At 32.0% G+C, this 14,705-nt stretch overlaps 2 protein-coding genes across 9 annotated transcripts in view; one reads left to right on the plus strand and one right to left on the minus strand.

Moving 5' to 3' along the window:
• The first annotated feature begins 144 nt into the window (after positions 1 to 144).
• On the plus strand, positions 145 to 2,723 carry LOC138183915 (monocarboxylate transporter 7-like). The gene is made up of 6 exons (XM_069121461.1): positions 145 to 300; positions 774 to 912; positions 980 to 1,397; positions 1,482 to 1,999; positions 2,088 to 2,279; positions 2,378 to 2,723. Exons 1-6 carry the CDS (start codon positions 181 to 183, stop codon positions 2,518 to 2,520), a joined length of 1,530 nt encoding a protein of 509 aa, XP_068977562.1. The 5' UTR covers positions 145 to 180; the 3' UTR covers positions 2,521 to 2,723.
• The window catches only part of drpr (multiple EGF like domains draper), a 28,936-nt gene continuing 16,515 nt past the window's right edge, over positions 2,285 to 14,705 (minus strand). For 3 of the 8 annotated variants that reach the window (XM_069121423.1, XM_069121426.1, XM_069121428.1), the window contains exons 2-18: positions 10,255 to 10,501; positions 9,581 to 9,707; positions 9,322 to 9,490; positions 8,729 to 8,975; positions 8,523 to 8,643; positions 8,304 to 8,441; positions 8,004 to 8,183; positions 7,585 to 7,912; positions 6,978 to 7,085; positions 6,550 to 6,714; positions 6,053 to 6,259; positions 5,530 to 5,685; positions 5,145 to 5,321; positions 4,946 to 5,056; positions 4,670 to 4,879; positions 4,410 to 4,592; positions 2,285 to 4,332 (exon numbers count right to left, since the gene is read on the minus strand). In XM_069121423.1, the coding sequence (XP_068977524.1) occupies positions 4,049 to 4,332; positions 4,410 to 4,592; positions 4,670 to 4,879; positions 4,946 to 5,056; positions 5,145 to 5,321; positions 5,530 to 5,685; positions 6,053 to 6,259; positions 6,550 to 6,714; positions 6,978 to 7,085; positions 7,585 to 7,912; positions 8,004 to 8,183; positions 8,304 to 8,441; positions 8,523 to 8,643; positions 8,729 to 8,975; positions 9,322 to 9,490; positions 9,581 to 9,707; positions 10,255 to 10,346 (3,003 nt within the window). In that variant the 5' untranslated portion in view covers positions 10,347 to 10,501 and the 3' untranslated portion in view covers positions 2,285 to 4,048. Of the gene's footprint in view, positions 4,333 to 4,409; positions 4,593 to 4,669; positions 4,880 to 4,945; positions 5,057 to 5,144; positions 5,322 to 5,529; positions 5,686 to 6,052; positions 6,260 to 6,549; positions 6,715 to 6,977; positions 7,086 to 7,584; positions 7,913 to 8,003; positions 8,184 to 8,303; positions 8,442 to 8,522; positions 8,644 to 8,728; positions 8,976 to 9,321; positions 9,491 to 9,580; positions 9,708 to 10,254; positions 10,502 to 10,576; positions 10,595 to 10,647; positions 10,785 to 10,861; positions 11,034 to 14,705 lie in introns of those variants that run through there. The other 5 variants (XM_069121425.1, XM_069121427.1, XM_069121429.1 and 2 more) reach the window with 5 other exon arrangements.

Below are 14,705 nucleotides of genomic sequence, written 5' to 3' on the forward strand. Positions count from 1 at the left end.
CATACATACAATATTCTTAGGTTTGCTATTCCTTATCGTTGGCTATCAGACCATTGACATCTTAAGCAAGATTAGATAATATTTCAGAAACGCCTGAATGTTCATAGTATGCGTCGAAATTACTCTTGCATTTCAACTGTATCCGTTTGACTGAATTGTTTGTTTTTTATATGATAAATAATGTCATCAGCTAAACGTCTTCGTCTCGATGAAGTCTTCACGTCATTTCCAGAACTGGGTCCCACAGTTCCAGACGGTGGTTACGCATGGATTGTTCTCTGTGGAGTATTTTTAGTCCAAGTTAGTAATCTGGTTATAACAATATATTTCCTCAGTTTTTTTTTAAATTGAATAGTTCTCGATACTATGTGTTACTTATACAGGGTATTTAGAACATTCACATTCAGTAATTTATGCCCATAATATTAAATATATTATTTTACGTAAAATAATCACAAAGATGTTTATAAAAATACGCAAGATTCGTAAAACGATCAAATTTAAATAATCTATTTACAGGTACATATTATAACATGATCATCTTAAGAACCGTAGTATCGGTCGATATTTTTCAAAAGATTAAAATGAATTTCTATCATTTTATTATGAATTCTTGTAAATATTATCATTTTAGAAAATTAGGTAAGTACAAAATCTTTTGTGTTATCAATCTTTTTTCTAAACACCCTGTATAATGAATTAATTTATACATTTTTCTCTTCGACCTTTTCGTTCTTTACTCTGCGATCAAAATTGTATCATTATCTTTATAGATGACTGTTCCAAGTATACTAGCAATGTATGGAATAGTTCTGGCATATATTCATGAAACTAAATCTACTGATTTTGATTTATGGAATGAAAAAATTATTTTGACGCCTATACTATTTATTGCCTTTTGGAATCTAGCGGGTATATACACAGTTTAGTGACTTGTAATTTTCATACAATTATTACTAATCCATTCAACTTTTTCTAGATCCTTGGACAAGAATGATCGTGAGTATGGCGCCGATACCCCGTTTAGTAGGCATAATAGGAGTACTTCTCCTGATGGTTGGAATTATAGCATCCGGATATCTTGCAACTGGCGGGGTTGGCGCTTATTTGGCCAGCACCAGTGCTGGTGCAGTAATGGGTATAGGCGCCAGTTTTATTATGCTATTGAGTGACTATGTTTTAAGGAAGTATTTCAGAAAGAAGCTCCTTATAGCTCTGATGTTAAGAAATGTTGGAGTTTCTTTTGGTCTTCTGTTTATTCCGAGTATCACAAATCTGTTGTTACATGAAGCTAAATTGAAAACTGGTTTACAACTGATAACCATGGTTTTATTGCCTACTGCATTTGGAATATTGGCTTTTCGGTTTCCTCCTCCACAGCAAATTTCTCCTTATAGGTTCTTGTTTAGAATATCTTAAATAATAATTAATAAGAAATAAAGCTTTCAATATTTAATATACAAGTAATTATTTCGTTACAGTCTACTCTTATCAACTGAAGAAGACACTGAACTTCCTATAAAAATCTCCTTTGATGCTCATGAGAATTCACAACATCCAGATGGTCAAGATGATATAGAAAATTTTGAATATGGTCAACTTGATGAAAAGACACATGGAGGAGGGTTACTAAATGACGGAAACAATATTTATGCTTATGAAGATATGGATGAAGATGTGGACTTATTTGTAAATCCAGTGATTCATTTGGATAAGAAATGGCAGCATCAATTTCAAATTCTGAAGAACTTCCGATTTTGGGCTGCAACAATTGGCTGGGTTGGGATGAAAGTATCTACTCTCTTTTTCTGGCTTCTGTTACCCATTTTGTCTTATGAAAATACAAATAATTCCCATTTCTGGATGTTTCTATCCATTATGGCTGGTTTCAGTACCCTCCTACCAAATCTTGTTAGTTACAAAGTATTGACATTTACAAGTCAGAATAGAAGACTATACTTTGGCATAGCATCTTGGTTTTGTGGTATCAGTTTAGTAGGTAAATAATTTCTTCCTGTAAGATATTTTTGTAATTATTGAAAAGTGAGTTTTAATGAATTTGTGTTCTGAAAAAAAGATGTTTCTAGGTTTAACTTATGCAAGTAGTTACTTGTGGATGATGATTTTTACCTTGCTGGGTGGTGCCAGTATTGGCAGTTTATCAAGTTGTCAAGACTTGGCATTGTATGATGTTCTTGGATCTGAAATGGTTCGTTCTATTTATAAAGTATTTTCAACTATCGTGGGTTTATGCATTCTTGGTTTTTATTTTATACACGGTAAGTTTTTGTAACAAAATTTTATTTCGGTAAAAGAAGTTACAAATGTAGGGGTGATCAATAAAACTTATCATGTAGAAATGAACTTCTGATTACAGACACAAATCTCTGTTTGAGTTTCGCGGCGCTTCTACAATTTCTTGGTGGACTTTACTGGATCTCGTCGCCTACTTTGAACTTAATTAAAGCCACTCGTTACAGATCTCGCGTGATGAACAGAGAAAGCAGAGACGAGACGTGATTAAAATAATATTCTATGGAATTAATATACATATATTTAGGAATTATTGATTTTACGTTACATCCTAATTTAACGATATTTACAAAAGTATTTATATTGATCACAACAATCTGTTTTCTCTGAATTCATCTAAAAATAAAAATAGTGTATATATAAAATCGTAAAAATAGACATTTCTCGGAAAATAAAAAATAGGCATAGAATATTGTCTAATATAAAAGATATAAATACGATTCCACTTGACGATATCTCATGAATGATTTTTTAAATAGATTTCTGTTGTTATTTGTATGAGCGTATATTTATATGTGTATGTATGTGTATACATAAACATATACGTATAGACGAATAAAATATGCATTTCTTAATGTATGATGATACTCTATACTAATAAAAAAAAGTATGCTACGTTTGTTTCTAAATTACTTACAAATATATTCTTGCACATATACGAAATAAATTGTCCTTAAAATAATAACCATTCTATCATTACACGTGTGGTGAACATATATAAATACCGCGTAGGTATGTCTCTTCACAAAATGCAAAGAAACAAAAAAAGACAAATCTTTTAGTATTAATGATCATTTGAATGTATATCATATGCATGTTTTGAGATCGTGAAATCGGCTTCTCATTGCTTAAACAGACTTACACAACGATTTTGTACCTTGTTTGCCAATTTACATTATAAATGATCTAATTTTACAAGACAAGATAGATATCTTAGACATACTGGATATTTTTAACTCCATTATTGCATCTCTAGGTTCCAACATTTTTTGTATATAAAGATAAAAGAAAATAAACTATATTATTAAATTTTGTAATGCATGCTTCTTCCAAGGCACTACAAGGCATTCTCGTATGCAAAAGTAATCAACTATCACTTTATTTCTTCCAGTAAAATTTGATATTTTAAGTAATAAATTTTGTACAATTCTTGTAAATATCACAAATTTTTTTGTACAATTTTGATACGTCCTACTCCCATCTAGATTGTATTATTATCTTTTCGGTCATAAACAATAAAAAAGCACTGAATTTACTATTAAATAGGTTTTTTAAGATTGTTTACGACACAGTTACTTATTTCAAATTGTTATTCATATTAATAATATTGCATCAGATGTTCTATCATATAAGTTTCAGTAAACATCATATTACGAAAAGAGACAGCCTAACACGTTCAGGATAAACAATCACTATGAATATACAATTTTATAAATAAAATATCCATTTGACTATTCGCAGCATTATTATAAAACTATGTACATGCATATACTGAGCAATCAAAATACATTTGTATTTTTTAAATGAAAATACTTATGCTTTTATGAGGTTTTTTAAGGTTTTCTGAAGATTTTCTTAAGACTCAGATTAATAACATGTGAAAATTTTAAAGGTATCAACAGACTAATCATTCAAAATGATAAGATTCTTAAAATCTGCTTCTTTAAGTTACATCAAAGACATATAATATTAAAATTTTAAACCTGCATGATTCAGCTTGAGATCTAAGATAAATTTACATTTCACCAAGTTCTGGATCCTTATCTTTCAAACTACTAGGTCCTGCATTGTCCGACGATTTCGAGCAGAAACCATTTGGCATTCGACTGTACTGTTTATAACCGCTAACCGGTCTTGGATTATCTAACTGATCGTATTCTGATTCGTCGTTATTTTGCTTGATTTCATCGTAAACATGTTCGATCTTTTTCCCATCCATTTCGTCGATGCTATGGTACACATTAAGGTTTGGATTTCCCATATCTGCATCTCTGTTCTTTAAATCATATCGAAGTGATCCTAACAGCAGTCAAAGAAAACATAAGATCATTTTACAGAAATTACAATTTGGTGTACTATGCTATTGCCAACAATACCTTTGCAATCATCCTCATCATCCGTACAGCTGTTCATTCCAAGTTTAGCTTTCTCATTATTTATCTTCTTGCTTGTTCCAAGATTATTTCTGAATTGGAAGTTATTCAATAAAGTAGCTGTTCCATCATCGAATTTTGAAGAGCCTTGATAGGCATACACGGGGTTATCAAACTGAGTTTGCTCTATATAAAAGATATCATTGTTGACTATAAGTATTTTATAATTCACTATAAATAACAGATTTGTTTGAAATAAATACCTGGAGGAGAAGCAGGTTCAGCGATATATTGCACTTGAGCAATTTCGTTCTTCAAATCTGCTACTCTGCGCCGATGATATACCCATCCTGCGAATGTCATTGCAATAACAACAATTGCAGCAAATAAAAATCCTGCTACTATAGTACCATAGCCGGTTTCATCCCTCTCTTGAATGTTACGTGAAAATAATTCTTCGTCACAATTTGGACCTAAAAGGGAATATATTCCAGTATTAGTTAAGATATATTGATACTGACAGATTTGAAATAATATACCTGTGTATCCATGTCTGCAGACACAACCTTCAACAGGATGACAAATATAGAAATCATTCTTACAGTCACACGGTTCCATACAGTGATCGCCATAATACCCTTCTGGGCAGACTAGATTTACGAATACAAAAAACATTTATGTTATATATATTTTGTTAGCCTCTCTCGATATTATTTGTATAATTCTTTTTTCACGTACTCTCAGTACATTTGGTGCCAGTCCAACCAGGTGCACAACGGCAATGACCATCATTAGACCTGCATTTTCCTCCGTGCTGACATGTGCAATGTTGACTACAGTTCATGCCATATGTCCCGTCTGGACAGGGTGTTTGGCAGAATTCGCCTTGCCAACCAGGTCGACATTGACACACGCCTAAAATGGTATGCATGTAAAAGAAGCCATTAATTCGTTTCATATAACATCTAGTATGAACCCTACATTATGTACCTAATATAACTGACGATGCAATATCTTGCAATATAGAGCTACTAGGACTAAAAAACTTATGAATTTGTAAATATTATTTTGTAATAAAATTCTAGATTCGAATGAATTGCGAAAGCGGTAAGTAAAATTTTACCTGTAACGTGATGACACTCGCCACCGTTTTTACAGCGGCAATGACTAGCACAATTTAATCCATAACGATTAGGTGGACAAGGATGCTCACATGTTAACCCTAAGTATCCAGGTCGGCAAACATATTCACCAGAGACATGATCACATGTCATGTTTCCTAAAAGATAAATTATATGATTATTATTTCCAATAAATAGTTCTAGCTTTATTTATTAGTACCTTATTTTAGTTTGTGTGAAGAGTGTTACAGTAAAAGTTAAATGAATTAGCAACTTACCACTTTTATTGAAGTGTTTGAGTAAGGGTATAAAAATAAAAATGACTATATTTTTCACATCAATGATCAAAGCATTAGTTTGTTGTTTTCGTGCTTATCATGAACATGCTGAAGTACTACAAGTACTACAAGTGAAGTATAAAAATGTACTAGAAACTACTGACTACAAATGTTAACGATAGTTATTTTCTAGCAGAACTGCGAAAGCTTGATTTATTTCAGCTTCACCTAAAATTGTTATTTTTACCTTGTATTTTTTCTGGACACTTTTCCTTGCAACGCACACCATACCACCCTTCTTTACAGGGTTGAGAACAATCAATTCCTTCCCAACCTCTGGCACAAATGCAAGTGCCTGTTTCTGGATCACATGAACTATTGTTCATACACTCACATTGTGAATGACAGTCTTCACCATAAAGGCCTTCTGGACACTTGGTTTCACAACGGATTCCTGTTTTATGTCATTAAAAATGAAAATTTTATCGAAGACCAAATCGCCATTAAACAACTAGTTTTCCAGTCTTTCTCAATAATTTCAATTTCTTTTCAAAAATTCTACGTTAAAATACGTGGTACATTAAACGAAGAGACAGGAAACCTACTTAGGAGTTCAAAATTTCTGGTTTGTACATTATATGGTAGATATGTATAATGATGTAAGGAAGATATTAAAGAAAGGATAATTGTTGTAGTTTTTCAAATGTATGGCGATTGATCGACGAATTAAAAGAAGAAACAAACCTCGCCATTCTGGCTTACAGATGCAACGACCCGTGGCAGGATCACAGCCTAGACTATTTTCCTTGTGACAATCGCAGACCTGAGTACATCCCAGCCCGAAAAATCCTTTTTCACAATGATTTTGGCAAAATTCGCCGGTGAAGCCAGCTGCACACGTGCATGTGCCTGCAGGTGTTTAAAAAAGGTAACGTGTTTTGGTGCAAGTGCAACGAAATGAAAATGGAATTAGGAAAGAATTAAGAAACGTGAGTCTCAAAATGTATGAAATTAAATTACATAAGAATAAAAAAATATGGAAATACAATCATCGAGAAATAAAAGAAACCATCTAATCATGGATCTATACAAATTAATGCGTTTTTTGTTAATGATTTGAAGCATTAACTTTCTCTAGAACTAAAAGAAATCGTTGCAACCAGCCCCCTTACCATTTTGCGGATTGCAGGCAGCATTGTTAAAGCATTTGCATTTGTCCTCGCAGTCCTTGCCAAAAGACTTGTCGTCGCAGGGACGATCACACGAAACACCAACCCATCCTAGCAAAATGTAATAACAATACATGCAGGAACAAAATTGATTGTAACATAAGAAACAAAAAAACATTCTAAAGAAGACATCTAAACTGAATAATTCTCACTACATACGAAATACTTACCTTACTATTATTTTGATAAATTAATTTCAAATAATAACTCTACAACTATATATTTAAAACAAAAATCCACAAATTTTCGAAAATGGCATACTATCAAAAACTACAGTTAGTAATTGTTCATGCAATTCATACGATCATACAATTAAAGAATGAATTAACTTGAAGCAAACAACATAAAATGAAGATACAAAAATACTAAATTATACAATTACAAAATGCTTATCATTTTAAAGATACTTCCTTTGATTGTTTTTTAATTACTCTCGCATGATTAAATGATAAATTACATGTTTTACTTTTGATTAAGAATTATTCAATTTTTGTATATTAATTCGTATTAATTGATTAACTTTTGTGCTCGTAATAGTGTAACTTATTACCTGCTGTACAGTTGCATCGGCCATTCTCGGGTAAACAAGTGGCACCATTTTTGCAGACACATTTTTGTGCACAATTTTCGCCATAAGTGTTGTCAGGACACACTTCACTACAGTCCTCACCTCTGTATCCTGGCGCACAAATGCAAGTTCCATTTATGGGTGAACACTGCGCGTTGTTCTTGCAATTACAACGATTTTGACAGCCTTCCCCGTACGTATAAAATGGACAAGGTCTGGAACAAGTATCGCCATCCCATCCTGGTTTACAAATACACTTTCCAGTCCACGGATGACACATTTCTGTATTGTCATTCTCACACTCGCAAACCTAGCAACATTTATAAATATAGTATTTATTTTATAATATTAAAAAGACATTGTAGAAAAGTGAATATCGCATTATCTATATTATTACATACTTTTGTACAGTTGGGTCCCCAGAATTCATTCTGACAAACACGCTTATTGCATTTTTCGCCCATCCAACCGGGACTGCAAGTACAAGATCCATCAATCGGTGAACAAATTGCACCATTTTCGCAGCTACAGTTGCTTGTACAATTTAAACCGAACGTTCCTCCGGTGCAAATTTTTAAACACTGTAAAAGATTTTTATCTTCAAAATTATTTGTTACTTGTATTTAACACATTAAGTAACATATATACTAAAATATCAATAATTAATAAGAATAATTAAGTATTTCTGAAAGAGTGGTCACCTTTTCATCATAATAACCGGGTTTACATTCACATTCCCCAGTGATATGATGGCATCCAGCACCATTATAACAATCACACTCTTGAGAACAGTTTTTACCCCAGAAACCTTCCGGACACCGGTTCGCACAGACTGAACCCTATTTCAAAATGAAATCCAATTTAGATCATGCATGGACACGATTACAATAAAATCTCGCAAAATATCAATTAATATTTACAGTCCATCCAGGTGTACAATAGCATTCGCCGGTTGTAGGATTACAAGAACCACCATTCTGACACTTGCATTCTGATTTGCATTCATCGCCGTGTTTTCCCGGCGGACACAAATCGTCGCAACTAAAAAAGAATTATTAAAGCGATTTAAAAATTGTGTTTTAATATTTTATACAATTTCAATAATAAAATAGATAGATCAACTAACAGGGGTCCTGTGTAACCAGGAGCACAATGGCACTCGCCAGAAATGTGGTGACAGCTTCCACCGTTTCTGCAACGGCACTCTTCACCACAATCTTGACCATATCGATCAGGAGGACATTCTTGGCTACAGTATTTACCGGTCCAGCCTCTGTTACACAAGCATTTGCCGTCGAATGGGTCACAAGTGGCTCCGTTCTGGCACATACAATCCATTTCGCAAGACTTGCCCCATTTTCCAGATGGACACTCTGTTAAGTTACAAATATACTTATATTTACTATGAGCAAGTAAAAGAAATAATTACTTAAATCTTTTTGATTTTGATTTGATTGATTGATTTTAAGAAAGTATCTTGAATCGTACTCAGTATTTAAAGTAACAAAAATAGATTAATGAAAAAATAATTAATTAATTAATAAAATGAGAATTTTTATTCTTTCACAAACAGTTCTGTAACTAATTTCTAAGCAATAAAACCTGAATACTGCACCAAGAATAAAAGATAAGGTGAAAGTATTTTCTGAAGATGTCTGATTTGAGTATTTCGATGATTTTAAGGAATATATTAGATAAATAACAAAATCTAATGCTTACTATAATCGCATAACGGACCCCCATATCCTGACTCACACTTGCAGACGTCTGGTGCAATGCAAGTGCCATGAACACAGTCCTTGGAACAGATTGGAATGCAACGATTGTCATCATTGGTCTTTGTGTAGCCTTTGCAACACTCTTCTACTGGTCTCTGTTTTGTTATTTCCTAATAGAACAACGTTAAAACGTTAATTTTTCGAAAACTTTTCTCTTAATTAATTAGTACCTTTTACATATTTAATACTATTCTATTCACCTGTTCCTTGAATATCGTCTTGAATACCACCCTATATTTGGAGCATCTTGGCGGAAAACTTAAGCACCAAGTGTTCTCTCGTACAGTATAAGGTTTCTGCTCCGATATCCTCACTGTTATCGTATACCTAACATCAACCAAGTGTTAAAAACAAGCACTGAGTCGTGAAAACAGAATAGGTAGCATCGGAAGGTTGACAATTAAAATAAAACTGATCTTCTAAATCTATTATAATTTTGCTCTTGAAAAACTTTATTTAATAGACTTCTCAATAAATTAAATTTTAATTTAGAAAAAAAATTTTTAATTTTAATTTAGTTGGAAAACTTAAAAAGATGTGTAAGAATTTACTTTTACTAAAAGATCATGAACGATAATAATAATTATTGTTTTAATAAATTATGAAGGAAAACAAAGTATATAGTGATTATTCTTTTATAAATATGGCCTTCTTTGGAATTCGAAAATTTTTTAAATATATGTGAACTTGCTTTCTTGAATTTTTATTAGAAATCCATTGTTTTGCTAAATATCTTCTCGAATAAAGACGATCATCTTCTGATAACGATTTGAGAAAATAAGTTAAGTAAATAATCGTTTATCATTTTATGTAATATTGTTAACCATTGCACTTTCATAAATATATAAATCATTAATAAATTTAATCCACTTACGTTTCTTGCCTGGTACATATGTTTGGCCCTTCCAAACCGTACACCGTTCGCAAAACTGTAATAGCAGCTAACAAATAGATGGATAGAGCCATCCTGACTTATGATTTTTGATATAATAAGCAGTTATGTCTACAGATTCGCGCGTATATCACATTGCTTCAATATCCCTCAATGTTTTTGAGTATTATATTCCTTCCTTCCTTCAGACGATTTTCATGCATTCCAGATAGTCAACATGTTTTTGAGTCTGGAAATACAAACGTACTTTTAATAAAATATTTTTTTGACAAACATATTATTACTAACAAATTCTATTAAATACTACTTTGTCAAATCATATGAAACAGAAGGAAACAAAAATAGTGAATGTAATGAAATTTTTGCCAGAAATACCGAGAGCAATAACGTTACAGCTGTCTGGTGTTAAACTAATCGATTGCGAACATTATTCATTCTGTGAAGAAGTGAAAAAGTATTGAAAATGACAAGAGATAAAAAATGGTTTTAAGACTCGTTTGTCACGTAAATATTCAGAGAAATTCTTCGTGACTTTAGACTCTGTACCGTGAGTTACATATCTCAATTTATCCATTTTAATTCCACGTACCAGTCACGATTTGCGACAAATTGCATATTTATCAACTATGGAAATGACTCCGTAAAGGGATCTGTTCGTCGAATAAGAATTTTCTTCCGCTTTCTCTTATTAGGAGGATCCAAAGATCAATCGATAACGGAACTTATATTTGTGAGTGATAGAGATTCATGCAGGGCTATACGCGCCACTTCACCTAGAACCTGGTTGCTATATTATGAGGCACTTAACGTCTTTGTCATCATCTATGTTTTACATAACATGGATCTCGAAAAATATATTTTACACGAGTCTATAATTCACTTGCAGTTGTTAATGCAGTGTAAATAATAACAGTATTGATGCTCATTGCAGATTCATATCTTTTCTACGTATACAGATATTATATTTAAAATGTTTTAGATGTGTGTATTATCTGCATTTTTTGAAAAATCTTCTAAACTTTCTAAAAATGTATAAACATCCGTAATTTACTAATGATAGAAGAAATTTCTTTCATAATTCTCCATCGAATACTGAAAATACTACAAGAAATATCAATATGTATGTACATCGCCCGAAACTTGTATTTAAAGATTTCCGAAAGAGAAACGCTTATTTACGTTTTTCTAGAAACTTTCTAAAAATTGTCAAGTAGTACAATTATTGAGTACGACACGGATGCTGTTGAATGGATGACAAGCCCATTGTTCGTATTGCACGTTGAGTCACACGGAGCTTGGAAAAAATTGCGTACGGCCGCTTGAAGACTGATTACAACTTCCGTATTGTCGTCTTCGATTTGTCGAATAGAAAGTTTAACGCCAACCATGCTTACAGCAATAGCGTGCACTCGGAAAAATAAAAATTATACAGTAGAGTATGAAATGCCTGTCATCTATTATTTGTCGACATTTACAGGATAGTAATACTCAACCACATAGAGGTAAATTCAGAGGCAAAGAATTATACACTAAGGATATACTATAGAGGTAACATAAAACTCAGACGAAATTATTTTATTTAATAATAATTTTAACAAAAAGGTCAGCTCATATTTTATATTTCTGCTTTGGATGGGTCAAAGGAACAGGTTGTAGGAAACTATAAAGAACGCATGAGTCGAATTACGTACATCGTGGCAGGCTCTTTATTGAAATCAAATAGCCTCGAATCGCTCCTGAAGGACAAGGTCTTTTATCTTCTTGACTATTTGCATTCCACACACATCGATCGAATTTTACGTAGCATAAAAGGAATTACGCGAGTAAAGAAACAAGACACCGGATGTAGGAAGTAATTACGGGAGAAAATTTTCCTTATATTTCTTCGAAATGTATTTCAACAATTGTTAAACCTAACTTTGTAATTTAATATTTTAGAAATAAATTTCGTTTGTGCCAATTGCGTTGTATTTCGTTGCGTGAATGCTGCAATTACTTTTATAATTATGGAAAAATGTAAATTGATTAAAATGTTACATTGAGGCAATTAGCGAGAAATTTAATAGATTAATTGTATAGCATATTTTATCGCATTGTATGTTGTAAAAAAAAAAAGTTAACTAATCGAATTTTATCACTTAAGCGCTAACATCAATTTTGATAAATTCAATCATCGTGAGACTAACGAAAACAAACTTTTATCTCACTTACGATAGTGACCATACTTATTATCATATCTGAGTCACCGGATTCATCTACTATTTCCGATAGCACAAAACTGATTACGATGCGACAGTCTCTTGAAATATTCGTGACAGTAAAAAAGGATTGACTGAAAGATAGGCATGTAAAAATCTAAAATCCCAGTCAGAACTATATGAAGAAATCTTTTATAGCAAGTCAATGTTACTGTACTTTATACAGTACACATTGAAATAATTCTTTATCTCGACGTCCGGGTCTATCGTTTGTATATGGTTCTCCAATATTAATTACAGTCGCCTTCCATGGAGCCAAGATGAGAACAAGCAATTATTAAAGCTCTCTCTCTCTCTCTCTCTCTCTCTCTTGTTAGTAATTAATATATTTGTATCATTTCTATTCTAAATATAGAACCTCTAAAAGACTGTAATATATGACTCTAAGCAGATCTGCAAATCTAACAAAAATTTGCGTACGCTTTAATTCGAAAAACTAAGAGATGACGAATCGATAATATGTACCAAAAACAAACTCACTTTATTTACTCTAATCTTTGACGTAATTGCTTACTTATGTACATAATTATGTACACGAATGATGAACATATTAAAGCAATACGAAAGTCTGTAAATATCTAGACTTATCTTTACACAGCTGATTCAATAATTTGACCCTTCTAGTCGTTCGGATGGACTACACATAAACGTGATAATTTTATAAGTATAACAATTTATATAATATCAACATCGATAAATTGTAAGGAATAATTATATATATATATATAATTAAATAAAAGTATATATATATAAATCTATGTTTCCTGAAGGCAATCTTCTCGCTCGATTAACACTTTGTCACTTCCGGTCGCGAATCATTCGATCCACGGTTTACATGTGCTTACACATGAATCACAAACTCGGCAGTCACTGAGAAAACGTGAGCCCAACGTGACAGAAGTGATTCACAAAGATTTTGCTGAATGGCAACGAACGGTTTTTTATTCTACCTTGCCAGCAGCTGTACATTGATCGTTAATCGTAGCCGTTTTTATTAACGCGTTTATAATTTGCCTGGAAGATTAAATTTAAACAGTAGAATTCTTTTCGAGAAATTTTTAGCTGACTAAAATATTCGAAATATTTAATCATTTGATTTTCATTGGATAGAACATCTATATTAATTATATTTTTTACGTTATTTGGGTCATTTTCGACCGAATCATATCGTGTATTCTTCTATTTTTAAAACATCTCTATTGTTTGAAAAAGAGGGTGAAATAATCGTTATTGATTCGTGTGGTTTTTCGTTTCAATTTTATATACTGCTATATCGTCAACATTATCAATATAGTTTCATGTATTCCACTCATGATTTTCCGAGTGTTCCATTAATGTCACTCCAGCTAACCAACTCAATGGAAGCTATGGAATTCATTTAACAATGGTATGTCAGTTCTGAGATGCTTTACTATCTCGTACTAAAAATGTTACAACATAAATGCTTTCTCAGGGAAGATACTTTTTCAAGTGAAATTTCTAAATATATACAGATTCCAATAATACAATCGATTGTGCGCTATAGTGATTACCATAGCTGAAACACGTCACTTTCTATATTTATCTTATTTATTTCTTCTCTACTGTATATGGTGTTGTATCACATCGATAACTGAATAATCAAGTATCAGTATATCTTTCTCTTACTCTCTCTGTCTTTTCACAATAGTATTTGATTTCTTTTGTTCTTCAACCCCAGCTTGTATTTCCACTTTTATTTATACTTATATACTTTGCTTATATACCGTTGGATATTATGTATTATCGAATACGTTTGTATATATGTTTATATGTAGTAAAGTATCTTTGACAATCTAATTTATGATATTAAAGCTTCAGGGTTATCTTCTTATCTTAGTTATCGATTAAAACTTTGCGATTGGAAGATTCTACATTTCTATGAATGTATAACATTTCATGATTTCGTGTTTTGCTCATTAACCTCATGTTTCAAACCCCCTACAATGGAAACCATACTTAAAAACGTCGTTAAAAGTATTCCACAAATAATAAAAAAAACTCTGGAGTTCCTTAAAACGATCTTTTTAAAAATATCAAATATTTCAGAATTATTGTTACATTACGAATTATTCTGTAAATTGTTATGTATTATAACAATATAAACTCCTTACAATTAGTATAAAATTATTTTGTAAATGTATCAATGATAATTCT

The sequence above is a fragment of the Bombus flavifrons genome, chromosome 10 (genome assembly GCF_040668555.2).
Source record: "Bombus flavifrons isolate JBK064 chromosome 10, iyBomFlav1_principal, whole genome shotgun sequence".
Taxonomy (NCBI): Eukaryota; Metazoa; Arthropoda; class Insecta; order Hymenoptera; family Apidae; genus Bombus; species Bombus flavifrons.

Bases quoted from the DNA above. Each gene is read 5' to 3' on its own strand.
- LOC138183915 (XM_069121461.1), top strand. From the start codon at position 181: ATGTCATCAGCTAAACGTCTTCGTCTCGATGAAGTCTTCACGTCATTT. The intron at 1,398-1,481 runs GTTCTTGTTTAG...ATTTCGTTACAG, and splicing joins CAGCAAATTTCTCCTTATAG to TCTACTCTTATCAACTGAAG. The intron at 2,000-2,087 runs GTAAATAATTTC...AGATGTTTCTAG, and splicing joins TTGTGGTATCAGTTTAGTAG to GTTTAACTTATGCAAGTAGT.